The 27673-nt window shown below is 34.2% G+C and overlaps 1 protein-coding gene across 3 annotated transcripts; it reads left to right on the forward strand.

The window, feature by feature from the left end:
• Positions 1–5186: 5186 nt before the first annotated feature.
• LOC113695422 (replication protein A 70 kDa DNA-binding subunit B-like) lies at positions 5187–16858 on the forward strand. 3 transcript variants are annotated; one of them, XM_072073940.1, is made up of 16 exons: positions 5187–5552; positions 5858–5906; positions 12470–12615; positions 12716–12986; positions 13066–13162; positions 13264–13388; positions 13485–13563; positions 13660–13789; positions 13870–14021; positions 14123–14243; positions 14325–14553; positions 14638–14760; positions 15713–15815; positions 15910–16201; positions 16284–16363; positions 16515–16858. In XM_072073940.1, exons 1-14 carry the CDS (start codon positions 5310–5312, stop codon positions 15968–15970), a joined length of 1929 nt encoding a protein of 642 aa, XP_071930041.1. In that variant the 5' UTR covers positions 5187–5309; the 3' UTR covers positions 15971–16201; positions 16284–16363; positions 16515–16858. The 3 variants fall into 3 exon arrangements, with proteins under 3 accessions (XP_071930041.1, XP_071930033.1, XP_071930048.1); XM_072073932.1 differs by having other exon boundaries at positions 16284–16858; XM_072073947.1 differs by having other exon boundaries at positions 5478–5552; positions 5858–5911; positions 16284–16858.
• The last annotated feature ends 10815 nt before the right edge of the window (positions 16859–27673 follow it).

A 27673-nucleotide genomic window follows, 5' to 3' on the forward strand; every position in this document is an offset into this window, starting at 1 on the left:
TGTTAATTTTTGATACTCAATTGTTCGAAATCCCTGATTATCCAATATGGTTCAAGGAATTTTATTCAAAATGAACCATTAAATCCTGTCATCAAGTCTTAGTGAGGAGGTGATGTCCTTCAAAAACTAATAACCCCATGCAGATGTTCTTTCTTCTGGACTAAAAAATCGAATGTTATAAAATAAATTTCTAAGTTGTTCAGTTTTTGTTGCATTAACCAGTTTTTTTTTCTCCACTTCCCGTCATATGATAATTCGACTTTTCTACTTGCAAATAAACTTTTTATATTTATCGAGAGATTGTTGGAGCAAATACGGTCCAGTAACATGTACATGAAGGATCCATTGCTATCAAATTGAAAATTTCTTCCTTAAAGAGAAAAATGATTCGTTATAACCAAATTCTTTTTCTTTCCGCATCTTTACAGGGAAATGAAGATAATTTTTTTTTTCAATCACTTTGCAACCTAACATGCTGCTGCATTCATGTATGAGATTCAAATGTTATCTTATTCATTCCATGTTCTATTGCCAAATTAAATGCCAATATCCTGCTTTAAACTCTATTTCCATTTTTGCTGGATATGATGTTTTCAGCTGTCTCAATTTTCTTGAGGAACGAATCCATTATCTGGAGATGTGATTGTGGCTATGTAGCATACTGGATCTCGTATGTCTTACTAAAAGGTTAAAAAAGCAAAATAGTTTTCTATTAACTATTGTAAAATCCAGTACGTCTTACCCCATTATTTTCTTTGTTTATTTGGAAAAACTCTATGATACATTTTAGTATTTCGGTTATTAGCACTATATTTATTTCTTCTTTGGCTGCCCAAATATGTTTCGAATTCTTGCTTTGATGCATAAATTAAAAGAGTTGCATCTTTTGATTAATTGTTCAAGTTCCATGTACAGTAACTCAAATTGGTTAAGTAACTTTCAGCTGCACAGATGAAAATGAATAAACGAATGAACAAGGATGATATCTGGCAAAAAATTCCATTGAAGTATTATTCATTGTCTCTGAAGGTGCAAAGAACATAGTTCAAAGACAACATGGTACATCTATGCAATTGAAATGTATACCTAATTAGAAACTAAATGTCTTCTTTTACTCTCTAGAAATACGTGAAGCAAAATCCTTCTCTCTAGAATTCTTCTCTTCCTTCTCTCTACTCTTCTTCCTCCATAGGAGGGAGATCTTGGTCTTAAGCCAAGGTCTCCCTTCCTCTTCCTTTGTTCTTTGTTCTTACTTTCATTTAATAAAGTCTCCCCTAGGGTATCCTAGTATGAGTTTTCGTCTCTCCTAAACTATATTAGTGAGAGTTTTCTTGAGTTTTGTTATTTATTTTCTCATATCTTGGAGTTTTTTAGATCTATATGTTAGATCTAAAACTTCTTGAGTCTTCTCATCAAATCTCAATATCAGTTTTGAACTTGAACCAGTTGGATAGCAGATCTGAGGGAATAGACATGCACAAATATTTATGGATGAATTTATTTCAGATTTGGATCTATTTCGGCAGATCTCATCATCTTTATTGGACCTTACAAATGTTGATTAGCAGATTTGACGATTACAGCATACACAGAGTGAGCTTCAGCGATTTATTCTATGATGGAATGATTTTAAATTTTATGGTACTTTTTAGATTTGTCCTTAATTTATCAAGTCTTATGTATTTATTAAATTGCATATCTATAATTTTAGTGCATGTTTTATCTGCCATTAGGGCAGCAATGTATATCAATCGTGCTGGACAATTTCCAGTAATCCGTTATTGAAATATGTTTTCTTATCAAAAAAAAATGTCTTCTTTTACATTATATCAAGTCAAAGATACGTAATTAAAAAGGAAGTAAAACTCGAGATATGAAAGTACAATAAAAATGTCTCACCATAGTGCGGAAAATAATAAATAGCTAGCAAATTATACATACTTTGATGAAATTACTACAATTGAGCAACAGTCCAACAGATTAAGTTATCAATTTAAAATATATTTCATTGTTATATGTAGAAATTAATCTTTAAAACAGTCGTTCAAAACGTCTCTCACATTTCGTCAAATGAATATTATCATCCTTTACTGTTAAAATAGTAAATTTACATTTCTTACAAAATTAAGTCGATAAATTTTTGTTTCAACCTAGATTTTCGATCATTTTTTACCTTGTAAAATGGCTACATAACTTTTTTTTTTAAAATAAATGCAGCAATATTATTAATTCGAACCAAAAGTTACAATAGTAGCAGAAATTACGCCAGTCCAAACCCTATAACATCCTGAACTTCCTAATTGAAGGCACTCCTAGTTTATATAGCCGGATTGCACCACGAGCCATCTGTGGAATCATTCGGATGTGGTCATAAACCCTAACCTTATGCTCAGGATGAGCTACTCCCATATTAGATAGAATGTCAGCAACATTGTTCGCCTCCCTGTAACAATGAATTATCCGCGGGGATTCACCCAGCAACTACCAAATCTGTCCCACCTCCCGCCGGACATGCCAAGGACACTGAAATTGCTTCTGCAGAATCCCCACCAAGACCAAGGAGTCTAGCTAGACGCCCACAGTACCAAACCCCTTCTGAGCACTGAACCAGCATTTTTTACTGTGATTTGAGATAGTTATATAATGGATGGATTTTTGTTAGGACCAAAAAGGGCGTATGGTGGTTACAATATGGAATGACAGTCAAAAAGTGAGATTAATAATGTTCATTGGGCTACAAACTTCTGACTAGGAGACTTAAGTTTAGTATTTTCTTTTTCTATGGTTTCGACCTTAGTTATTTTCAGCACTAGATATGCACCTCATTGATAAATTAAGTAGATTTCATTTTTATATTAAAAAAAAAGTAAAATGACACATTGATTATCTCATGTCTCTTCACAGAGAAAATTGTGCTTACACGACCATTTGCATTTGCTAGAATTCCTATTGCACCTGTACTGATGTTTAAGAGTGGAGTTTATTATTATTGTTTTTATAATTGTTATCATACATGTGTCTGTCTGTATCTGATTATATATGCCTAGAACTGTATCCGTCAACCTGTACTAACGTTGAACTAGTAATGAGATTCTTGAGATTTGTTCATGTTCATTGGATATATTTATCACTTAACTTACTTTAATTATAATTGACAATCGTTTCAAAAAGAGTAATTATTTTAACTTTTTCTTTTTTTTCGATAGAAACCATCATTTTATTCATAAGATCTGCACTAATGGTGGAAGAGCAACTTTTTAAATATTCGTTTTGTTCACAGTTTAATGTTCTTGCAACAGGTCGTCATCCGATTGTGGACTTTTTTCTTTTTCTTGATTCTATTTCTGTTTTTTGTATGCGTTCCTCGTACTTTGTTCTTCTATTTTCATTAACATATCTAGTCTATTGGCGAATGCCATTGTCTTCAATTGGGCTTCAATTGCTGACGTGACTTCCTTCCATTGGTTGATTGGTGGTCGTTCGGCCCGTGGGAATTCCAATTTGATGTCGTCCAGCCCGCATGAGAATTGGACGTTTGCTGATTGTTGCTTTTTGTTTGCTTGGACAGCTAGCAATTCTTTTGTTTCTTTTCTTTGTAATTTGTTGTTTGCTCGGAAGTGTTCCGCTACAATCTGGTCCTGCGTTGCCGAATAGACCACAATTATTACTAATTATCTTTAATTGTAATTATTTCTTTGACTATATTGATTATTATTAAATGTGGAAGCAAATATTAGCCAAAAATTAGTCCACATTATCTTTAATTGCTTCCACATATATATACAGTATTTTGGTTGCCATTTTATGCATAGTAATTGTTAATAACTTATTAATGATGTCGGTTTTTTATTGCCACTTTTGTTGCCCAACAAATCGCATTTAATCCATCACTTTTTTGCAATATTAAACAATTTTTTGTCCAAAAAATGGCATTCCTTCCAAAACAGGAATACCTCTCTTCCAAATCCTTTTAAGAAAATGACCTCTTTTTTTTTTTTTGTGTTTGCCCAACAAAACAGGTTTACTCATCAACTTTTTTTCAATTCATTGGCAAGTCGCATTTAATTACCAACTTTATAATTATTATTCTTTTTTTAACCTAACAAATCGCATTGAATTATCAATTGTGTGTAATTATTAGCCAAAAAATAGCCTCTTTTTTTTGTTGCCGATCAAATCATATTTGGTGTTATGTTTTTTTTACCTAAGAAATCGCATTCAATTATCGGTTGTATGTACTTATTAGCCAAAAATTAGTCCTTTTTTTGTTGCCGATCAAATCATATTTGGTTGCCATTTTTAACAATTATTACTTGCTAATTAATTAATTAGAATTATTATTTTTTGTTGCATAGTGAGTCGCAATTAGTTACCAAATTGTTGCTGTTAATTGTTAGTCAATTAGCTGAGCGATCATAGCAATTGTACTGCAAAAACCTCCGAAATTGTTGCTGTTACTTCGTGACTTTTTTCAACTTATTAACAAAAAACAAGTTGTTTTTGGTTGTCCAAAAAATCTCATTTAATTACCTTTTTTCCAGATTTTTTAAGAAAAATGTCCTTTTATTTTTTGTCATGCACAACAAATAAGGTTTACCCATTGACTTTTCTGGGTTCACTTTATATTAATTAGATTCTGGTTCCACGCTTTTATTGTCGGACAAATTGCATTTAATTACCAGTTGTATGCAGTTATTAGCCAAAAATTAATCTTTTTTTCCCGATCAAATCATATTTGGTTGCCCTTTTTAACAATTAATTGCTAATTATTTAATTAATATTGTTACTTTTTGTTGCCTAACCAATCACAGTTCATTAGCAAATTGTTGCTATTAATTGTTACTCAATTAATATGCCTGCATTGCTCCGCTTTGAGAAAAGCATTTCTTATTAGACTTTTCTTCTTTGCTTTGGACTGTCTTAATAATTAATTGATTCGTAATTAACTAATTCTATCATTAACATACTTAATTACCAATTCTTTGTAATTAACTATGGACGCATTTTATTTGTTTAGTTTTGATGCATACTTTCTCGATTTCTTCGTCCGTCGTTTCACGTTACTTGTCAGCAGCCTCCTTTTGTTGACAGGTGATTGTACTGAGCTGAACAATGCTGTCTTATTTTATTATATTACCCATTTCTTGTGACTGCATTTACTCTTCCTCATAAGAGCCCTTTTAGTCTTTTTGTCCATTGTTTGGGGTTATGTCTGTAAATCTGCAACATACCGTCACTTCCTCCCCTCGTCGCCTAACAGCTTTTTTTCTCCCATTGATTGACATTGTTTTTTGCTTTGCATTTGCACAATGGTTATACCGTTTCTTAGCTTTTCCACAGCAGATTTTCTGCTGATCATCATCATGATCTGTGGTAATTGTGCATTTGCTCCATTGTTTTCCCTATTCTATTGCTCTTGTTCCTTTGCTAGACAGAAAGAGCTACCTCATAAGCACCGTTCTTCATTTTCTTTAGCTATTTTGAACCTTCCCTCTTTCCCAGTTTATTGGTTTGGCTTTAATTTGCACTGCTGCTATAGTCGCTGCTTCCTGGTGAGCATCTCCACTTTACAGTTTCTTTTGTATTGTTTCTCCTCTAATTGTTCATATATTTGAGTATTGCTCTTGTATTGTTGTGTTTCTTACTTTTTCCTTGCTTCTCTACTTTCTTGCACATTGTTCGACCATTTTAATTTTTTTCTTGTCCCTGCTAAATTCCTATCACCAGATTTGCTTTTTTTTTTTTGTCTCTTGTTTCTTTTTCCCCTTTTCTTATTATCTCTTTGATAGCTTCTTTTTTTTTTTTGTCTCTTGTTTCTTTTTCCCCTTTTTTTACTATCTTGTGGTTTCCTTGATAGCTTCTGCTGTTATTTGGTTCTGTGATGTTGAACTTCTTCGTACAAGCAGGTTAGGTATTCTTATTTTATTCTTCTGTTCTTTTAATCTTTTCTCTATATTTTACCCTTTAATTTGTACCTATTTCACATGTGTTTTCTGGTGAATCGTTAGTTGCATCCTGCTCCAGTTTTATCTTTTTTTTGTTTAGATCTTTTTGGCTTTTTTAACCTTTTGTGCTCCTTACACATTCCATGTACACATTAATCTATTTTTTCTGATGTTCTTCTATTGCCAGTAAGAAAATGCCTATTTCCTGTGTTGTAATTACCTGCTTGATTTTTCTTTTTTTGTTAAATCTTTGCTTTTTGCTCAGCTATTAACTGTTAACCCCTTTACCCCTCTGCTATTTGTTTGATTTTTGCTCACTCTGTTTTCTATCGGTTTTTAGTTTACATTTTTCCCTGCTGAGTTAGATGTTCCTTTCTTTATATAGTCCTTTAGCATTCTAGCACTCTTAGTAAAATCGAGTGGATAGAAATGCTACTCGCCGCAAAAAATATGCAGAAATGCCACCGTTGGAAAAAATGGAACTTCTACAACGTCGAAGAGAGAATAGATCTGCCAAGAAAAAAGATACACATTTACTCCCACGTATTCGCAAGGTTCCGCTTGGTTATATAGAATCCGGTGTTTCTTTCCCTGATTTGCATCTTGAAAATCTTGATAGTGCGAATCAACCTTCTATGCATAGTGAAATGTTAGGAGGTGAACCATTGAAGACCGGTCATGACAGTGCCGATGTCATTACTGAGGCATTACAATATATGTCCTCTCGCGCCTCTGCTTCTTTTGTTCCTCGTGTTGATTTTGTTTCCTCTGCTGAAATAGCAAGTGACACTCCAAATGCAAGTACTCTTGCAGGTATAGTTGGTGATGTCCTACTTTTTTCTTATCCAAATGGTGGTTTTTAGGCCACCTTCGCTCCCCTACTTACTGGTTGCCAATTTTGCATTTCAATTCTTTGTAAATGGATGCTTTTTCATTTACAATCTGCAGAGTTTCCACTAGCTGCTAAGGCTGATCTTAAGGGTTCCAAAGGAAAATTTCTTCCAGAAAAAAGAAAAAATCTGAACCTCTCCTCTTCTGCTATTGAACCTGATTTTTGTCTACCTAGGAGAAAAATTAGGAACTCTATACCTGCAGCTTTGCATGAACGACCAGCCGAGTGCTTTGATCGTTCTGATAACGCCATCCAAGAAACTAACTCTGACAACGAGGATTTGCATATGAACAGTCTCTTTGAAAATTCAGTAGAATATTGTTCTTCTGACCATGTTTCTATGAGCTCTGGAGAGTTTTATCCTATCGGAACTGCTGTTCATACTAATCCATTTCTGCACCGAAAAGACAAATCTCTTGAGAAGCGAAATTTTAGGAATTCATCTGCTTGCTCTGTTCCTGTGATGCCGGTTAATAGTACCAACAGTTCTTCTCATCTTTTTGAGAGCATTATGCAACCTTCCAGCATAGACAAAGATCCTCTACTTGCTCATCAGCTTTTTGAAAACATTGTTAAGTACTCTCCTTTGGCCAAGGTTTATATGCAATCTGGCCAGCTGCAATCTCCTTTCACTGATAAGCATCAAGCATTCCATTTTGGAAAGAATATACCATCATCTCAAAACCAAACTTTTGAAGCAAATTCTGCATCTCAAGGTATATTTTTTAAACAACTACTCTCAAAACAATCCTTCCGAATATTGTTTGCTTCCCACCACATCCTAATTATGTTCATTGAAATGACAACAGCTTGTTTTGTTAGCTTATTTCTTTATACGGTTGCAGAAATCACCTCTGTTCAAGTGAGACGATCTACCGATTCTGTTGAAAAAACTAATTCAATCATGGAGCCAACAAAAAATGCCTGCTCTTCTGGTTTCTCATATAACGCGCAGCTTTTTACTTGAGAGCGTTGTTCTCATCGCCGTGTGAGAAAGCAGACTTCGGGTTGGCATTTTATTTCTCACTAGCTATTTAGATGCCCTTTAATAGAGACACAACTTAGCTTGCTTCTCAACTGTAGTTTCAAAATAAATGCAGCTGCGCCTAAAAAGAGGAGGCAGCGCCGAATTTTCCAAGCTGATGAAATCCCACATGAAGCTTTGACTCTTCTAGATGCTCCTGATTGTGAGCACTGTGGAGCCAAGGGGTTCCATTTAGAACCTCTTAACTTTTGCTGCTCTGGCGGAGAGATTTCTATTGTGGCTCCTTCTATGCCTTATGATCTTCGGCGCCTATTTATCGAAAATGATGAGGAAAGCGCTCATTTCAGGAACAATGTTAGGACTTATAATAACAACCTGGGATTCACATCCTTTGCTGCAAAATATGATCCAGAACTGACCAAGAACACGAAAGGTGTTTATACTTTTCGCGTTCAGGGTCAGGTCTACCACTTTCTTAATAGTTTCCTCCAGTCTAGCGAAAAACCTTCTGGAATTCAGTTTTACTTTTTTGATTCTAAAGAAGAATTAGCAAGGAGGGTTGGAAGTTCTGATAAGTTGCGTGAAAGTACTTTAAAATTACTTATGCGCATCCTCTCAAACAATCCTTAAGCTAAATTCTTTAAGAATCTCAGAAATGTCCAAAACATTGACAACTATAAAATTGTTTTGAATTGTTATCCTGGTTTGGACCAGCGTGTCTATAATCTACCTACGGCCTCTCAAATTGCTGCCATATGGACCGAGGATGATGATGAATCAGCGGACAAAAATGTTCATATTCAAGTTTATACCCACTCTAATATCAGCCATAGAATTAAGCATTACTATGGCTGTTATGATCCTTTGCAATATCCTGTTCTCTTTCCTCAGGGCGAATGTGGATGGCACCATGGTGTTAAAAAACTTCGCAAGAGGAAAAGAAATGCAAATTCTTGTGAGGAAGATTTCAATGTTGATCCTTCCTCTGTTGATGACCCTTCACATTTACTTGATTTGGAACGTAGAGGCAAGTGTATTTCTTGCTGTCTATGCCTATTAGAAGTGAACATCATAAACTTTTCTGCATTAGTTTGACATTTTTTCCTTGGTCTTTATAGCTGTTGAACATGGAAAGAACGAAGAGGACACCGTATTGGCAAGGGAGTATTATTGTTATAGATTTCAAATGAGAGAGAACGATGAGTCGATGTTGCTGCACTGTCTTAGACTTCTACAACAATTTTCGGTTGATTCCTATGTGAAGATAGAAACTTCTATGCTGGACTTTCATAGACACCGACAGAATGTTGTTAGGTCAGAAATTCTTCAAGGGGTATTGGACAGTATCTCTCTAGGCCAAACTGAAGGTTCTAAAGTTGGTCGTAGGATAGTGCTACCTGCTTCTTTTATAGGTGGTCCAAGAGACATGAGGCGCCGCTATCTCGATGCAATGGCACTCGTACAAAAGTACGGAAAACCGGACATTTTCCTTACCATGACCTACAATCCCGCATGGAAAGAAATTCAATGCAATCTGAAGTATCATGAGAAGCCACAGGATAGGCCTGATCTTTTAGCTAGAGTTTTTAGAGCTAAATTTGAAATGCTTAAGCATAAACTCTTGAATAAACAAATTTTTGGTGAAGTGGCAGCATGCGTCTATGTCATTGAGTTCCAAAAACGGGGATTTCCACATGCTCATTTGTTGCTAATTTTAAAGCCTCAATTTAAGTTGCTCAATCATGAATCCTATGACATGGTAGTTTGCGCTGAATTACCTGACCGGCTTCAATATCCTCACATCTACTCTCTTGTTGTAAAACATATGATCCACGGCCCTTGTGGAGATATGGATAAAAGTTGTCCTTGTATGAAAGACGGTTCTTGCAGGAATCACTATCCAAAAAATTTCTGCCCTCATACAACCCATGGTGAAGACAGTTATCCATATTATAGGAGAAGGGATGATGGCAAGAAAGTGAGAATTCGCAGATTCACCCTTGATAATAGGTGGGTTGTGCCTTACAACCCCTATCTTCTTGCTTTGTTCGATTGTCACATGAACGTGGAGATTTGTTCTACCATTAAATTAGTCAAGTATTTGTATAAGTATGTGTTCAAAGGGCATGATCTGGTTTGCTTTAGGATTATGGGGGATGATAGTGCTACTGATACTGACGAGATTAAAGAGTTCCAAAAAGGTCGATACATTTCACCTCCGGAAGCGTTTTGGCGCATCTATGAGTTCCGTTTAAATGAGATGACCCCGTCTATTTATACTCTCCAAGTCCACCTTCCGAATCAGCAGCTTGTTTCTTTTCCAAAGAACTCAGATTTGCTGCAACTGTTAGCTAAAGTTGATTTTTCTAAGACCATGCTGACTGAGTTTTTCAAAATGAATGCAACCAACGCAGCTGCTGAAAACCTTAAATGTTTTTATAAAGATTTTCCTCAGCATTTCGTCCGGTCTTCTAAATATAAACACTGGACAGAAAAAAAGCGTCGAAAGGTGATAGGTAGGCTCGTCAGTGTTAATCCAAAAGAGGGAGAAAGGTACTTTCTAAGACTTCTCTTAAACCATATTCCAGGACCAATATCATTCGATGATCTCTTGACTGTTCATGATAAAAAGATGAAGTCATTTAGGGAGGCTACTTTAGCACTTGGTTTGTTGCAATATGATACATATATAGAAGAAACGCTTGAGGAAGCTGCTGCATTTCAAATGCCAAGTTCGCTCAGATTGTTATTTGCTACTCTTCTGGTCTATTGTTCTCCAACTGATCCCATGATGTTATGGAGAAAATTTGAATTTGACTTTTCTAGAGACTATGAGCGGAATGAACAATATCGTGACTATTCTCCCGCTCAAATTAGGGGCTTGGTTTTAGCTGATATTAACAGATCGCTTCAGCAGATGGGTACAAGCATTGCTGCCTATCAGTTGCCATTAGATGATCTTGTTAGTGTAGATCAGGTTCACCTAACAAAAGAAATAGAATCTGAAAGAAACATAGACATTCTGCCAGAAGATCTATTGATGTCTTTTAGATTAAATTCCCAGCAAAAGTATGCTTATGACATCATTCTACAAGCATGCTTTGCTTCCAAAGGACATTCTTTTTTTATTGATGGTCCTGGAGGTACCGGTAAAACCTTTTTATACCGGTCGCTGCTTGCTACTTTGAGATCGCAAGGCTTTATAGCCATTGCAGTAGCAACCTCTGGAATTACTGCATCTATCCTACCTGGAGGAAGAACTGCACACTCAAGGTTCAAAATACCTCTTGATTTCTCGAAGAGCAGAACCTGCCAGCTTAACAAGAAAGGTAGTGTTGCAAGGCTGCTCTCACAGTCAAAACTGATCTTGTGGGATGAAGCTTCCATGGCAAAACGGGAAACTATTGAGGCATTTGATGATTTGCTTAGAGACATAATGGAATCTGAACTGCCTTTTGGGGGTAAAATTGTTGTATTTGGTGGGGATTTTCGTCAAACACTGCCTATTATTGAGCAAGCAACAAAGGAAATCCTTTTGCAGTCATGCTTTCTCAATTCTCCATTGTGGGATAAACTTCATAAACTGAAGTTGACCAAAAACATGTGAGCTATATTAGATCCTCAATTTTCTGACTTCTTGTTAAGAATTGGCGAAGGGCGTGAACCTGTGGACTTCAACGGTGAAATAACTTTACCAAGAGATTTAGTCATTCCTTATTATGATAAAGAAGAGTTCTTGAACAGGTTACATTACTTAGTAACTTCTGATTTATCTACCTACTCTGCAGGGTATACAGCTTCTAATTAAACTTTTTATGAACAGGTTACTATACTCTGTATTCCCAGATTTAACTCTCTATTCTCAGGATCCATATAGCATGATAAATAGATGTATTCTTACCCCTAAAAATAGCTCGGTTGATGAGCTGAATGATATCCTGATTAGAAGGTTTCCTGGAGAGCTTCGCACTTACATTAGTTCTAACAAAACTGTTGATCAGCGGCACCAAGGGGATTATGAAGATTTCCTTAATTCTCAGAACCCAAAAGGCCCACCTCCTCACAGGTTAATGTTAAAGGAAAACTGTCCGATTATACTGATAAGGAATCTAAATCCTGTTGAAGGTCTATGCAATGGCACAAGACTTATATGTAGAGAGCTTGGCCGGCATACTATCTCTGCTGAAATTGTCTTCGGCCAGCATCAAGGAAAGAAAGTTCTCATTCCAAAGATACCCTTGCAAACTCCTGACAACCAAAAGAACTCCATTGCATTCATAAGAACTCAATTTCCTGTTCGCCTCTGCTTTGCATTAACCATTAATAAATCTCAAGGACAAACTCTCGATTATGTTGGCATTTACTTGCGAGAGCCTGTCTTTTCTCATGGACAGTTATATGTAGCCTTGTCCAGAGTTAGAACTTCAGCTGAGCTGAAAATACTTATTGTACCGGGAACTTTTGATGGTATAAAAACGGATTGGAAAACTAGAAATATTGTGTTCAGTGAAGTTTTTCAATTGAGCTAGCAGTAGAACGTTCTTATATTCAGGTATACTTGCACCAGTTTACGTCTGTTTTACTTATTGCTATGGTCTTATGTATACCCAAACCTGTACATTATAATCATTTTCCCTTTTTTCACAGAAATGTCTAACCTCCTGCCGATTGGGGATATCATGCCTGCTATGAAAAACTGGTCTTGTATCATCACAGTTCAGGAAAAGCAACAGGTCACAAATTCTATGGGGACACCGACCAAAAAGCAAAAATTTGTTTTCTATGATTCAGAGGTTACACTTTAGAATCTGAAATAGCTATTAATTATTTGATTCTTTATTTGTTTGTCCATCATATTTGTTATGTGTAATTTTTTTTTTTGTCTTCTGGTAGGGCTCTAAAGTTGAAGGGATAATCTTCAATGCTGATATTCCGAGAATGAGTCCTATGCTGCAGGTTTATAAGAGATATAAGATTTCAAATGCTGATGTCAGGAATATTCCGCTAAAGTTTCAAACTGCTGAATTAACCAAACAATGGATGATCACTTCAAAAACTGTCATTGATGAGATCGATGGGGATGAAGACATTATGCCTGTTCAATTTGCTTTCACTAAGTTTGCTGATTTAGCTGAATACATGGATGATAGAAGCAAGTCCGTCGGTGAGTATGCAAACAGTCCATCGTTCGTATTTTTATCACACATCGTTTTTTTCTCAACCTGCCTTCTTTTCCTTTGCAGATGTCCTCGGAGTGGTGATCAGTTCATTAGCCATGAAGACAATCACTAAGAATTCCAAACAGTCAAGCGTCCAAAAATTTGTCCTCCTGAATGAAGAGTGAGCAATCTTTTTATCATACTGCACGCTCTTTTATTGGCCTTATCTCACTTTTGTATATCTTTGAATCATTTCCATCCTGCTGTTTATATCAATGTTAGGTCTCAAACTGTCCTGCTATCTTTATGGGATGATTTTCTGAACAATGAAGGTCAAGTTATATTGAATAACATGCAAAGCTATCCTGTTATCATTGGTCGAAGGCTGAAAGTTAACAACTACAATGGTCTGTTAAAATGCTGTCTTTTTGAATTATAACCTTTATTTGTATATCAAGGTTCTCAATCATAGCTCGATATTCATTCTATTGTTTATTCTATAGGCGTTTCTCTCTCAACTTGCTTCGATTCTGCATTGCTTGTTGATCCACCAATACAAGAAGCAAGACAGCTCAAAAATTGGTGCAATGACATTAACTAGCATTTTTTTATGGACCTCAGTCTCACTTGTATCTTTACACCAGCCGATATTTTCCTTACACCATATTTTTTTTGTAGGGCAATGAGAAATACTAAGTCAATTGCAGAAATCATTGATGCAAAAAGTTACATTAAATACAATCCTGCACTTTCTTTAAAAAGGGACAAAAAAACTACTCTAATTTGCAATGTTACCCCATCACAAAAGGTAATCAAGTGATAGCCTGTTATGTAATTTTATAGCTTCTTATCTGTTTAACTGTCATCTTATGAATGTCTATCTATTAGACTGCCTGGGTCAAGGCAAAGCTCTCCTTTGAACACATCTTCCAGAAATATTGGTACATGAGTTGTGCAAAGTGCTATCGAGCTACAGCAGCAGACTACGGAATTGAATTTACTTGTAATTCATGCAAGGAGAAAGGCGCTGCTATGCCTAGGTCCTATTACTGAATTACTAACTTTAATTCTGCTGCTTATACTCTCTTAATCTTAATATTATAAAGTGTATAACCTAAGCACTTGTATACTTATCTTTCAGATGCCGCTTTGATATTGATTTGAGCGATGACAGTGGAGTTATACCTGCTTCTATCTTTGGAGATCTAGCAGAAACTATTCTCACCTTCACTGGTCTTGAAGCAATGGATCACTTTAATCAGGTTATTTTAATTGATCAAATTTAATACTAAGTACAGTATTTCCATGTCATGTCACCCTTATATCTTCTGTGCTCCTACCAGAATCTTGAGCTGCCCCTTGAGTTTGTTCATGCACAGCTTAAAACAAAGACATTTCTGGTTCACATTAAACCAGTCCAAACACAACTCGCTGATGCTAGGCAGCGTTATACCGTTTTATATTGCTCTGAACTTGAACCACAATTTGATTGTGCTCGCTTAACAAATGAACCAGAATCTGTCTCTCTTTCAACTGATCGGCAGACAAAAAATGACCAGCTGCTGACAGTAGGTTGATGAATATACCTAGAGTTATGATACATGACTGTGTTTTCTTTGAATCAGCTATTAACTTATCTAAGCGATGCGCTTACAGGACACAGTGGTTCTAGCTCAAAAGTGCGCCTTCGACTGAACCAAAAGTTTGATGAAACAGAGACTGTCAGCACCAGTGACCTTGATAGTCCAGATGCTGACTCCAAGAAGAAAGCAAAATTAGGTGGAATTGCCTTCACTACCTTTTGGATTGCTTAGACATTAATATTTTTTTTGGTTCTATCGTCTGCACTTCTATACTTAGGCAGACTGCTAATGCTTTTGGAAATACTGCTCATCCGTTCATAATTCCCTGGCTTTTGTACGTGGTTATCTACTAAACAGCTTTTGTCATGATCATTGAACTTTGGTAATGGCACTTGTATCAAAGTTCTTGTTCGGCTTTCAAAGATTAATTGAGATCCTCCATCTTAGGAAGCATGAGGAGTTTTATAGATATCTTTGGATTCCTGACTCTGAACTCCCTTTTTGTAGAACTAACAGCTTTATAATCTATACAATGTGGGGTTCCTTTCCATTTCTTTATATTTTTTGCAGTACAATTGCTATTATCGCTTTTGAACATCCAGTTTTGTATACATACTTGTTCATTTATTACCCAAGCCTGCATTTTTTTCGAATAAAAGTTATATATTCAGTTCCTACTACTTATATGTCAGACTATCTGCTCCACTTAATATACCAAGTACATGGTGAATTATAATTTTGCTTTCAAACCACTAAAGCATTGCAAATGCATTAATTTACATGCTGTCATTTGACAGCTCGCACTTAATGTTTACCATTGAATTGTCTTTCCTATTCATTGTTCCATACCTATTCTCTGCTGCAACTAATAAATCTTTTCAATGGTGGTACTAAAAGCCTGCACTTAGCATTAAAGCAAATTAAAAAAAAAACTCTTTTTACATTCATCTTTTCTTTATATATATGCTATTTATCGTTTACAATATCATACATAACACTGGCACATTTTCTGCATAAGGACTTGTCAACAGGTGCATTGCTCTGCAATCTATTTCTAATACTCACGAGATAGTACAGGCTTGTGCTTACAATTTCTATTAGCAGGCTACTTTTCTGATTTTTCAATTCTTCAACTTTCTTCCTGATAGATCAATGGCAGAAACAATGTCTATATCTCCAGCGAATTTCCCTCCGACAAACAGCTGTTTACCAGCTTGCTGTTTTCTACTCAAATGCATCCACAAAGGACAGGTTAACTTTTAATTCATCTTCACCCATATTGCAACATTTACAGTTAAATAGCATGGTATTCTTTGACGTTATTTTCCTGCCTCATCTTTTCAAGGTATTACCTGCTCAGTTTCAATTGTTGCTTCATCAGCATCATTGCAATAGAATCATTCTAAGGTTTGGACTGCGGCAATGGACCATCGCAGTTACTGATCATGCATTTGAAGAAGGATGGGATGCTTTTTGTGAACACAACATTGTTAAGAGACATGACACATTGTTACTTCGGTATAGCGGAAATCTGATATTTGATGTCATTCACTTTTGTGAGCTACAAAAACAAGTTTTATTGCCCTGGACAGTTTCCTTACCAGACCTGTTGCACATGAATGTCGTAGCATCACGAGGTCAAAATATCACTATATCTATCTCATATCCTCAGCCATATCATATATAATTTTTAGCTTAACACATAATCACTAATTGCAGATGACATCCACGCACCTACTAGACAGCAGCAAGTTGCTTCCTCGCTGAGACCAAATTTCTGCCAAGATCTTTCTGATTCGGTTTGCTTTTATCAAACATTTAACTCTACAACTCCATCCAGTTTGGCAAGCTATTCCATGTTTACCTGCATTCTCTTTGTCATCTCAACTTTCTTTCAAGCAATTTCCTTTTGTTTTTCCATATCTTCTGATCTATACGGCTTCATGACAGAAAATTCCATGCTTTATCGATCACTTCATCAATGGTACCAAGACTCCCACGTTGCTTATCAATACTGGAAACAAAAGCACTCAAATAGGTGTAAAACATAGACGCCTTCACCAAAACTGGAGAGATTTCGTTCTTGAGCATCGACTGCAGCACAACGAAACTCTTGTTTTTGTTCCGGAATCCGAAAATATATTTACTGTTGTAATCTTCGACGATACCGGAGTCGAAAAGATTTTTCCTTGGTATCACACATTCAATATTTATTCAAGTGCTTAGCCAATTTAGCTGAACTATGCTCTGTAATCTACCTATGAATTAAATACATTACTAGTAATTTCTGCTTATTCTTAGTTAAACTATAAAGCCGCCGCCCCACAATCCTTAATACCTTACTTCTTGTTTGAATTCATTAATATTATAAAATTAATTACTCAACTGGGCATTACTGGGCATCATTACATTCATCCACCGCGCATCGCGCGGTGTTATCCTCCTAGTGTTTAATACATTGAACAAGACAACAATGGTTTCCGCATTTGGGGACAACAATGGTTTCCGTATTTGGGGTGGATAGTTACATATTTAACCAACCAATTGAATCAACTATGCATAGGTTGTTTAGTAGTGAGAAGAAAATGAAGGAATTCTATTGCTTCATTTTGTTATTCATGATGAGTTTATGTGATGCTTCAAACAAGACCCCCATCAAGTCCATCAAGGTAGTCCCTCCATATGCTTTTTTTTTTTTAGTGCATCTTCATATCTTGTTATTTTTATTTTCTTGCACGATAAATTTAAAAGTTACGATTTTCATATATATTTGAGGGTTCACATAAATCTAGTTCCTTGAAATGGCAGAGCCCAGATGGTGATATCATTGATTGTATTCATATTTATGATCAACCAGCATTTGACCATCCTTTGCTCAAAAATCATACCATTCTGGTGAGTTTTTTTATCCCTGTCACATAGAAAATCAAATATGTACACATGATTTACATGTGTATATGTTTGGATGTTGCAGATGACAATGATGGAGCCAAGGGGGGCCATAGCCCCCCCTAAGTTTTGAAATTTTTAATTCATAGTATGTAAATATATGTATAAGACAAAGTTGGCCCCCCCCTAATTTTTTACAATTTTAGTTTATATTATGAGAGTTTATATATATATGTGTGTGTGTGTGTGTGTATGAATTAGCCACCTTTGATTTAATTTTTTTCTTCAAAAAAAAGTTATTTATTTTTTACTGTGCTAATTATTTAACATTCAAAAAATTAAACATATAATTTCATGATCCATAGTAAATTGACCTAATTTGATATATTATAATAAAAGACTCAATTCATAATTATGAATGGGCTAAAATAAAAATAATATTTTATTGGTCCATATACAAATATACAACTTAGCCTAATTGATAAAAAAAAAATTTAAAATTAGTGATCTATCCTCTTGTTGACCCATATACAAATATACAAATAATTACTTGAAGGCTTAGTGAAGACAAGAAATTGAGTGATCTATCATGTTGTTGACAGATTGATTATATTTGGTTTCACTCTTCATGTATCAACTACAACTATAGAGCAGACATTTTTAATTATCAATATAATCAAAACAAAACTGCAAAACAAGATAAAAGATAATTTCTTGAATGATTGTCTAACAATATACATAAAAAAGGGAAGTTGTTCAAAAATTTAGCACTAATTCAATTATAGATGAATTTAGTTATATGAAATAATGTAAAGCTCAATTTACTTTTAAGAAAAGAGGTTGAAATTTCAAGGTGTGCAAACATAAATTTTATCTTTTTTTTAATTGAAAATAGTTATATTTATATTGCATAGTTATATTTTTGTTTTTGCACAAGTGACGTATTGGATCATCTTCTCATAATGTACAATTTGGATAGTTTGTAATATTATAAGATATTTAATCAAATATTATTTCTTGTTCTAATTTTTGTTATGACTATGCTGCATATTTATGAAATAGACATACCTTTATAATTAAATTTAATATTTGATATTTTAAGATGTCATATATTTAAATCGATGAAAATTATTTTGAATATAACATATTAAGATAATTTTGTTCAAAAAAATTTTGGCCCCCCTCCCAAGGAAAAAATCCCGGTTTCATTCTATAGTCTATAGAATGGATATTTTCAATTATGAAGATAATCAAAACAAAACTCCAAAACAAGATAAAAGATAATTTCTTGAATGATTGTCTAACAAAGCACATAAAAAAAGGAAGTTGTTCGAAAATTTACCATTGGTTCAATTATAGATGAATTTAGTTCTATGAAAGAACGTAAAGCTCAGTTTACGTTTAATAAAAGAGGATGAAATTTCAAGACATGTTAACATAATTTTTATCTCTTTTTAATTGAAAATAGTTATATTTATATTGCATAGTTATATTTTTGTTTTTGCACAAGTGACATATTGGAGCATCTTCTCATAATGTGCAACTTAGGTGGTTTATGATGTTATGAAATATTTAATCAAAAGTTATTTCTTGTCTTAATTTTAGTTATGACTATGCTACATATTTATAAAATAGACATATCTTTATAATTAAAGTTAATATTTAAATAGAGAAAAATTATTTTGATCATAACATATTAAAATAATTTTGTTCGAAAAAATTTTGGCCCCCCCAGAGAAAAAATCCTGGCTCCGTCGCTGGGATGAGGCCTAGTTTTCATCCAAACTCAGAGCTACTCAATGCTCATAGCCAAGAGAATACAAATTCAATTACTCAGTCATGGCAGTTGAGTGGGAAATGTCCGGATAATACTATTCCTATTATGAGATACCAAAATGCAAGAAAAACCAAGAAATGTGTGATGAAGCAGAACGAAACTGTTTCCCAGTCTTATGATATGAAGTCTCTTGACCCATACACTCATGAGGTACCACAAACAATAGGAATATTCTCCTGTAGATAATGTCATGAATTTTTTTTGCTTTTCTAAAATTGTGAAGTTTCGATACGTATGGTGCAGTCACTTGAAACAACGACTAAAGTATATTATGTTTATGTTACTATTTTCTCGTTACACATACGTAGGTATCTGTCTACATATATATATTTAGTACTCTTACTTTTTGATTGTATTAAAATTTGAAAAAGTTTTGGCAACTTTGGAGGAGTGAATTCTCATTAGATGATGGTCATTGAAGCATTTTGAAGAATTAATCACAAAAAGCTCCCCTCTTAAATTTTGCGAACATAATCATTGATTGAATTTAAATGAGACAAACTTAAAAGTTTTAAGATGCAAAGTGTTTAAAATTAAGAATTTATGGTGTAAAATATCTAAAATTAAAGTTTAAAATACAAAGTAAAAAAGTGATATAAGTTTGGAAATGCAAAGTGGAATCGGTCAGCCCTTATTTTTTCTTTCTCACTTTGCTTCCTTTGTTAATAAAACTCATCAATACGACCAAAATGCCCTTGTCACTTAAACCGCTAAATTTGAGAAAAGTACCTATAGGCACAGTATATTAAAAAACGAACTTAGAAGCTTTAATTTCTCCCTTTTTTTTTCTAAGTATACAAAAATCATATATACACACACACACACATACGTACGTACATACAGACATATATAAATTGGGTGCTCTAACTACTAAAAGAAATACAAGCACCCATATGCACATTTTTTAGTTCCAAATTCTTGGAAAGTGAGGCTGACCGTTTCTAGGCTTTTATAATATTTTCACATTTTAATTTTTTAGATTATGGTTTTCTACATTTTTTTCCATTTTCACATGAAATAAGCAACACGTTGCCTTCATCTCGGAAAAGTGTAATCTTGGGACAAAATTTAACTAAATCCAAATCCATCAGTATATTATTCTATTCATAGTATAATGTAATAGAAAATTCTTCGGACATTATTTGTCATGACCGTTGATAAGGATTTATTTTACGTATTTTTAAGTGCATTTTATTAGTTAATTTGGTTTGATTATTTAGTTTTATAATTAAAATAACTAAGGTTTTGGTAAAAAACTACATTTTACGTTAAAATGGCTAATATTGCATTTCTATTGATTTTAATAGTAAAAACTTCATTTTTATGCAGGAATGATGATTCAACCACCAAAGGATGTCAAGTGAAGTGAAAAATAGAGATTTGGTGATGAATTCAAAGTGGTAAAAAGAAAAATGAAGTGAAAAACGTTTAAGAAAGGAAATGCAAGTCAAGACAGTTTTGACACTCTTCAGTATTTCGACTATATATGGAGCTACACTGATCGGATTGAGGTGATCTTTATACCAATTTAAAGCTAAGAAAGAGATCTACATTTGGTATGAAGACATCAAAGTCCAATTCAGCCGTTTTCATAGTCCAAAAGTTGAAATACCGAAATTCAACTCAGCTGTCCAAAGTGGAAAACAGAGTTCCGACCAGTGTTTAGTATTTTGATCATATCTCAGTCTACAAAGCTTCGATTTGGATGATTCTTGAAGCATTGGAAAGCTAACTCAAAGGGCTACAACTTTGGTGTTTTGCACAAAAGCCAGTAAAGCCTTTATGATAGAGAAAATCGCAGTTGAAGTAAGGAAAAAGTGAATACGCGAGTACACAAAACGTGACTTGTAACCGCGTTTTGTGTAGGCGCGTTTTCTGGCCGCAATTCTGCAATTTGCTCAGTCAATTCTCTTATGTTCAAACTACTTTCCAGCTACAATCTGCAAGAGAATTCGGTGCACATGCTTCAGAAGACAAAAGGGCAGACAAGGTGGCTTATTTTCAAGTCAAAAACAATGGTTTTTGACTATCTTAACAAAATGAGATTGGAGAATCATAGCAGAAATTTTTGACTGGTAAGGGAAGGACTTTTCATCAGCTTATATGCAGGACATTGAGGATCATACGGGAGAGAACTTGAAGTGCAGAAATGTAGTTCTTTCATTTCCTTAGTGTAGGATAGTGTAGTAAGTGTAGTTAATCCATTCTTGTATAATAGCTAGATTAGGATGAAGATGGAGATAAAGAAGGAGGAGTTGAAGCTCAAGTGACATGGGTTATCTCTACTCCAATTCTTTATCTTTTGTATTGGATTCTTAACTATGGTTATAATGCAAGTTCTGGAATTTATGTTTATTATTTGTTTCTAAAGTTTATGCCTTGGGTTTGGTTGAACTTCCTATGATTGTTAGTGTTTATTATTTGGCTATTTGATTGCTAGTATTTGAGCAAGTTATTTAGCACTTTAACTCTTTAAATCATGATTAATCTGGTACCATTAATTGTGATTATCTAAGGTGTTATTTCTGCAATGAAAATTGAGATTTAACATTAGTTCAATAAGTGCTAAACATGGGGAGTACACTCACGAGAGTAGAGGTGCACCTATGGGGTTTTGGTGATTAATTTCATGTAATTTCATTGAAAAAATAAACTTGTAGCTAATTTCATAACCATGAGAATAGGTATGGATTAGTTATGAGTATAATTGATTCACTACGAAAGTAGGATTCAAATGCATAAGGAAATTACACCATAACTAGCTTAGATGTAGTACTCAATGATCCAAAAATAGCACTTGCATGAGTAGTTAGGGATACCACAACCTAAGGAGCTTTCATTTGTTATTTTCTTGCATAAGTTCAGTAGGTTTTACTTGTTATAATTTATTGATAGTCTAAATAATAGAGAAGCTTTAGTAATACCGGTAATTGTTCACTCTTCCCTGTGGGATCGACCCGATATATACCCTAAACTACTAGTTGATCTGTATACTTGCAGTGAACGGGTGTAATTCGGTATTTTTTAGCTTGCACGTATGTAAAATACCCGTCAAATTTTTGGCGCCGCTGCCGGGGACGATTTGGCAATATCGGTGTGAAGAGCAACTTTGTTAATTTAGACAATTTTTCTTATTTTTGTTGTTTTTGCTGTATCTTGTGTGTTTTATGTCATTTTTTTGAGTCAACTTTTATTGTTATTATTTTTTTCTTCTGTTTTAGTTTGTATCTTGGAATCTATCCTTCTTAACTAATCTTACTTTTGAGATTGTTTAAAAGTAATTTCAGATGATGAGAAGGGTAGGTCAATTTGGAGGACAATGCTTGAGAAGTGGAAGAATGGCAATGGATGGTTATCAAGTCCAAAGCTCCTTCAACAGAGGTAACCAAGAATTTGCTGAATGTATGTCTTTTGAAGATGGTATAAGGTGCTTAAAGGCTAAATTTGATGTTATGATGTTACAAGTTCAACTGGACACAATTATGCATGAAATTGAGCAAGGGAGGAATGCTAATGCTTTTAATTCTTATCATGTGATTTGTGATTTGTGTGGAGGTTATCATGCAACTAATACATGTATGCAAGCACAAAATGTGGATTACTATGATGAATTAGAGCATTACAATCCTTATTTTGATCAATACAGTACTAATTGGAGAAATTCTCTTTCTTATGGTTGGGAAAATCAATGTGCATATAGTGATTATCCATATTTTTATGATTACCAATCTGAAAATGTCCAATATAAAGCAAAACCATCTTGGGAGTTAGCTATAGAAAAATTAGCTAATGTGACTTCCGACCGTTTTGATAGGATTGAGCAAATAATAGATGAATTAGCTTCTCACTTTGATAGAATAAATGAGCAATTGAATGCATTGTGTGAAGTTATTTCCTCTAGTAAATTGCAAAATGATCCTAGCATGAATGGTGGGAATGTTGTATGTGAAAATGGGTTGCATTTTGATGAAAATGATAAATCTCAATTGTGTTTCAATGAGCAAATGTCCATTTCACATGATAATATCTTTGGAACTAACTTTGAGCCTCAAGAGGTGAGTTTTAATGACTCATTTTTCACCCCTCCTGAGGAGTGCATTGAAAGTATAGGTTCTAAGGGTATTGCTCCCCAAGATACTCTCATGGCATTTCATTTGGTAAGTTCTCAAGTGGTGCATATTCAAGGTAATATCTATGAAACACTTGGAATATGTAAGTCACTTTCATTTCTCACATCATTAGATTATGTGGCTTTCGTGATAAAGCCACCTTTTAATGATCCATCACGGCCTAAAATGGTGGATTATTCGTTAACCAAACCTCCTTGAAAAAATGAGGTTCAATAGTCGAGCCAACGACTATAAATAAAAGCGCTTATTGGGAGGCAACCCAATGTTTGTTTAAGTTTATGTTATTTTGGGGTGATTTTATGTTTAAAGTATGTGTTTGAGTGATTTTGTTATTTTTCATTTGTAGGTATTGGAAATGGAAGCAAAAGTGACCAAATGAGGTGAAAAAGGCAAAATTTGATCAAGGAACTCAACCCCTCGATTTGAGTAATTGTTGTTTTTTATCCGTTAAAAGGGGCTAAAATGCATGTTTTTAATGTTTTACATGTGTGCACATTGATAAATTTTACAAACAAATGACTTATGATGCATTTTGAGTGATTGGGGTATTATTTGTAAATTTTCAAAAGTTGAATTTCGGCTAAAATTCGCAGCAGAAAACGCGTTTCTCAAGAAAACGCGCCTCTGAGTCGCGTGTTCACAGAATCGCGTTTTCAATTCTGCACCTACAGAACAGAAAACGCGCCATTAAAACGCGACTTTAAGTCGCGTTTTGAAGGAAGTCGCGTTTTGTTGCCTGGATCAAAGATGAAAACGCGCCATTGAAAACGCGGCTTGAAGTCGCGTTTTCTCACAGAACCGCGTTTTTAGTACTGCAACTTTTGGGAAGAAACGCGCCTTCAAAACCGCAAGTTAAAGGCGCGTTTCTACTCACGTTTTCTGAGCATTTTTTTTTGAAAGAAAAAATGCAGGTTCCTTGGTTCTCTTTTTCTTCTTTTCCTCATATATTTTCTTGTACCTTGAGTTGCTTATTGTGTATTTTTTTTATAGGTACATCACCAAAACAAGGGCTTGAAGTTACGGATAGCCGTTTTGATGTCTTAAGCCTTTGTTATCACTTTGGTTTCTCATTTTCCATTCTTAGGTTTATATCACTAATGGTTATCCAATGGAACTCATGAAGTGATGAAGACCGGCGAACAACATACCTTGAAGCTTCATATTCAATCACAACAATAGGGGAGTATTATTTTTTTTTATCTTCATTTTCCTTTTTACACATTGAGGACAATGTGCATGTTAAGTGTGGGGGGAGAATTGAGATTATATACATTGTATGTGATTGACTTATTAGTTGCAAATATTGGACTTGTGTTAAAATTCAAATTTTTCTACAATCTTGTCCAAAATTGCAAACTTGCCCCAAAAAGTTTCAATTTTTTCGATTTTATCCAAAGGGGTAACAAGTTTCATACCATTAGTAGTTCAAATTTCTTCTACATTTGAGATAAATATATGTGGTTTAAGCACTTCTTTTCTCATTTAACTTGGAAATGACTATTATGTGATTATAATTTTTGCATTTGTAGGAAAGTATATCTTTTAAAGTGGAGAAAATTATGCCTATATTTTTTTGCATATTTGATGAAATTTCTTCGCTTTATTTGATTTTATAAGTTAAGTGATAAATATGGTCAATAAGTGCAATACTCTTCTCATGATTATTCTTTTGAGAAATTTATTATTATCTTTGCTGTAAAAAGAAAAAAAGAAAAAAAAAGTGAAAAAAAAAGAAGAAAAAAAAAATTTATTTATTCTACTCCAATGATTCTTGTACTTAGTAACCGGGAGTCTTCATCTACAAATGTCGGCTTTCGCGTAAAACGGTACTTGAATTAAGAGTATGCAAAGCAACTTGAGTATGTGAAGTGTTGAGTAACCGGTGATTTTCATCTAAAAATGTCGATCCTCGCGTAAAAAGATACTTTCACAACTTAAGTAATATTTAGCTATATTATATAAATAAATCCCTCTTTAAGTTAAATAAAAAAAGATCATGAGTTTAGGAAGCATATTATTGACCATATGAGTTACTTACTTGTAAGATTGGGTAAGGATGAAAAATTGATTTGAATTTGTTATAATGACGGTATAATTGGCTCTCCTTTACTTGATATTATGAGTACTTGAATTTAATTGAATAATTGCATAATAGTTATTTACTTTGTTTTAAGGAAATGAAGTTGAAATGCTACATATGTTTATTTTCAAATTTTGAATCATTGTTGGTTTTGTATTTCTTATTGCTTGAGGACAAGCAATGGTTCAAGTGTGGGGGTATTTGATAAGGATTTATTTTACGTATTTTTAAGTGCATTTTATTAGTTAATTTGGTTTGATTATTTAGTTTTATAATTAAAATAACTAAGGTTTTGGTAAAAAACTACATTTTATGTTAAAATGGCTAATATTGCATTTCTATTGATTTTAATAGTAAAAACTTCATTTTTATGCAGGAATGATGATTCAACCACCAAAGGATGTCAAGTGAAGTGAAAAATAGAGATTTGGTGATGAATTCAAAGTGGTAAAAAGAAAAATGAAGTGAAAAACGTTTAAGAAAGGAAATGCAAGTCAAGACAGTTTTGACACTCTTCAGTATTTCGACTATATATGGAGCTACACTGATCGGATTGAGGTGATCTTTATACCAATTTAAAGCTAAGAAAGAGATCTACATTTGGTATGAAGACATCAAAGTCCAATTCAGCCGTTTTCATAGTCCAAAAGTTGAAATACCGAAATTCAACTCAGCTGTCCAAAGTGGAAAACAGAGTTCCGACCAGTGTTTAGTATTTTGATCATATCTCAGTCTACAAAGCTCCGATTTGGATGATTCTTGAAGCATTGGAAAGCTAACTCAAAGGGCTACAACTTTGGTGTTTTGTACAAAAGCCAGTTCAGCCTTTATGATAGAGAAAATCGCAGTTGAAGTAAGGAAAAAGTGAATACGCGAGTACACAAAACGTGACTTGTAACCGCGTTTTGTGTAGGCGCGTTTTCTGGCCGCAATTCTGCAATTTGCTCAGTCAATTCTCTTATGTTCAAACTACTTTCCAGCTACAATCTGCAAGAGAATTCGGTGCACATGCTTCAGAAGACAAAAGGGCAGACAAGGTGGCTTATTTTCAAGTCAAAAACAATGGTTTTTGACTATCTTAACAAAATGAGATTGGAGAATCATAGCAGAAATTTTTGACTGGTAAGGGAAGGACTTTTCATCAGCTTATATGCAGGACATTGAGGATCATACGGGAGAGAACTTGAAGTGCAGAAATGTAGTTCTTTCATTTCCTTAGTGTAGGATAGTGTAGTAAGTGTAGTTAATCCATTCTTGTATAATAGCTAGATTAGGATGAAGATGGAGATAAAGAAGGAGGAGTTGAAGCTCAAGTGACATGGGTTATCTCTACTCCAATTCTTTATCTTTTGTATTGGATTCTTAACTATGGTTATAATGCAAGTTCTGGAATTTATGTTTATTATTTGTTTCTAAAGTTTATGCCTTGGGTTTGGTTGAACTTCCTATGATTGTTAGTGTTTATTATTTGGCTATTTGATTGCTAGTATTTGAGCAAGTTATTTAGCACTTTAGCTCTTTAAATCATGATTAATCTGGTACCATTAATTGTGATTATCTAAGGTGTTATTTCTGCAATGAAAATTGAGATTTAACATTAGTTCAATAAGTGCTAAACATGGGGAGTATACTCACGAGAGTAGAGGTGCACCTATGGGGTTTTGGTGATTAATTTCATGTAATTTCATTGAAAAAATAAACTTGTAGCTAATTTCATAACCATGAGAATAGGTATGGATTAGTTATGAGTATAATTGATTCACTACGAAAGTAGGATTCAAATGCATAAGGAAATTACACCATAACTAGCTTAGATGTAGTACTCAATGATCCAAAAATAGCACTTGCATGAGTAGTTAGGGATACCACAACCTAAGGAGCTTTCATTTGTTATTTTCTTGCATAAGTTCAGTAGGTTTTACTTGTTATAATTTATTGATAGTCTAAATAATAGAGAAGCTTTAGTAATACCGGTAATTGTTCACTCTTCCCTGTGGGATCGACCCGATATATACCCTAAACTACTAGTTGATCTGTATACTTGCAGTGAACGGGTGTAATTCGGTATTTTTTAGCTTGCACGTATGTAAAATACCCGTCAACCGTTATAAAATATTAGAGTTCAATAAAGTTCTTGGAGTTAAAAATAGAAAAAAAAAAAAGAAAAGAAAAG

This window comes from Coffea arabica, chromosome 1c (genome assembly GCF_036785885.1).
Source record: "Coffea arabica cultivar ET-39 chromosome 1c, Coffea Arabica ET-39 HiFi, whole genome shotgun sequence".
Classification (NCBI taxonomy): domain Eukaryota; kingdom Viridiplantae; phylum Streptophyta; class Magnoliopsida; order Gentianales; family Rubiaceae; genus Coffea; species Coffea arabica.

Coding starts and splice junctions, on each gene's coding strand:
- LOC113695422 (XM_072073932.1), top strand. CDS start 5,310: ATGGTTATACCGTTTCTTAGCTTTTCCACAGCAGATTTTCTGCTGATC. Junction 13,564..13,659: donor GCAAGACAGCTCAAAAATTG/GTGCAATGACAT, acceptor TTTTTTTTGTAG/GGCAATGAGAAATACTAAGT. Junction 14,244..14,324: donor CAATGGATCACTTTAATCAG/GTTATTTTAATT, acceptor TGCTCCTACCAG/AATCTTGAGCTGCCCCTTGA.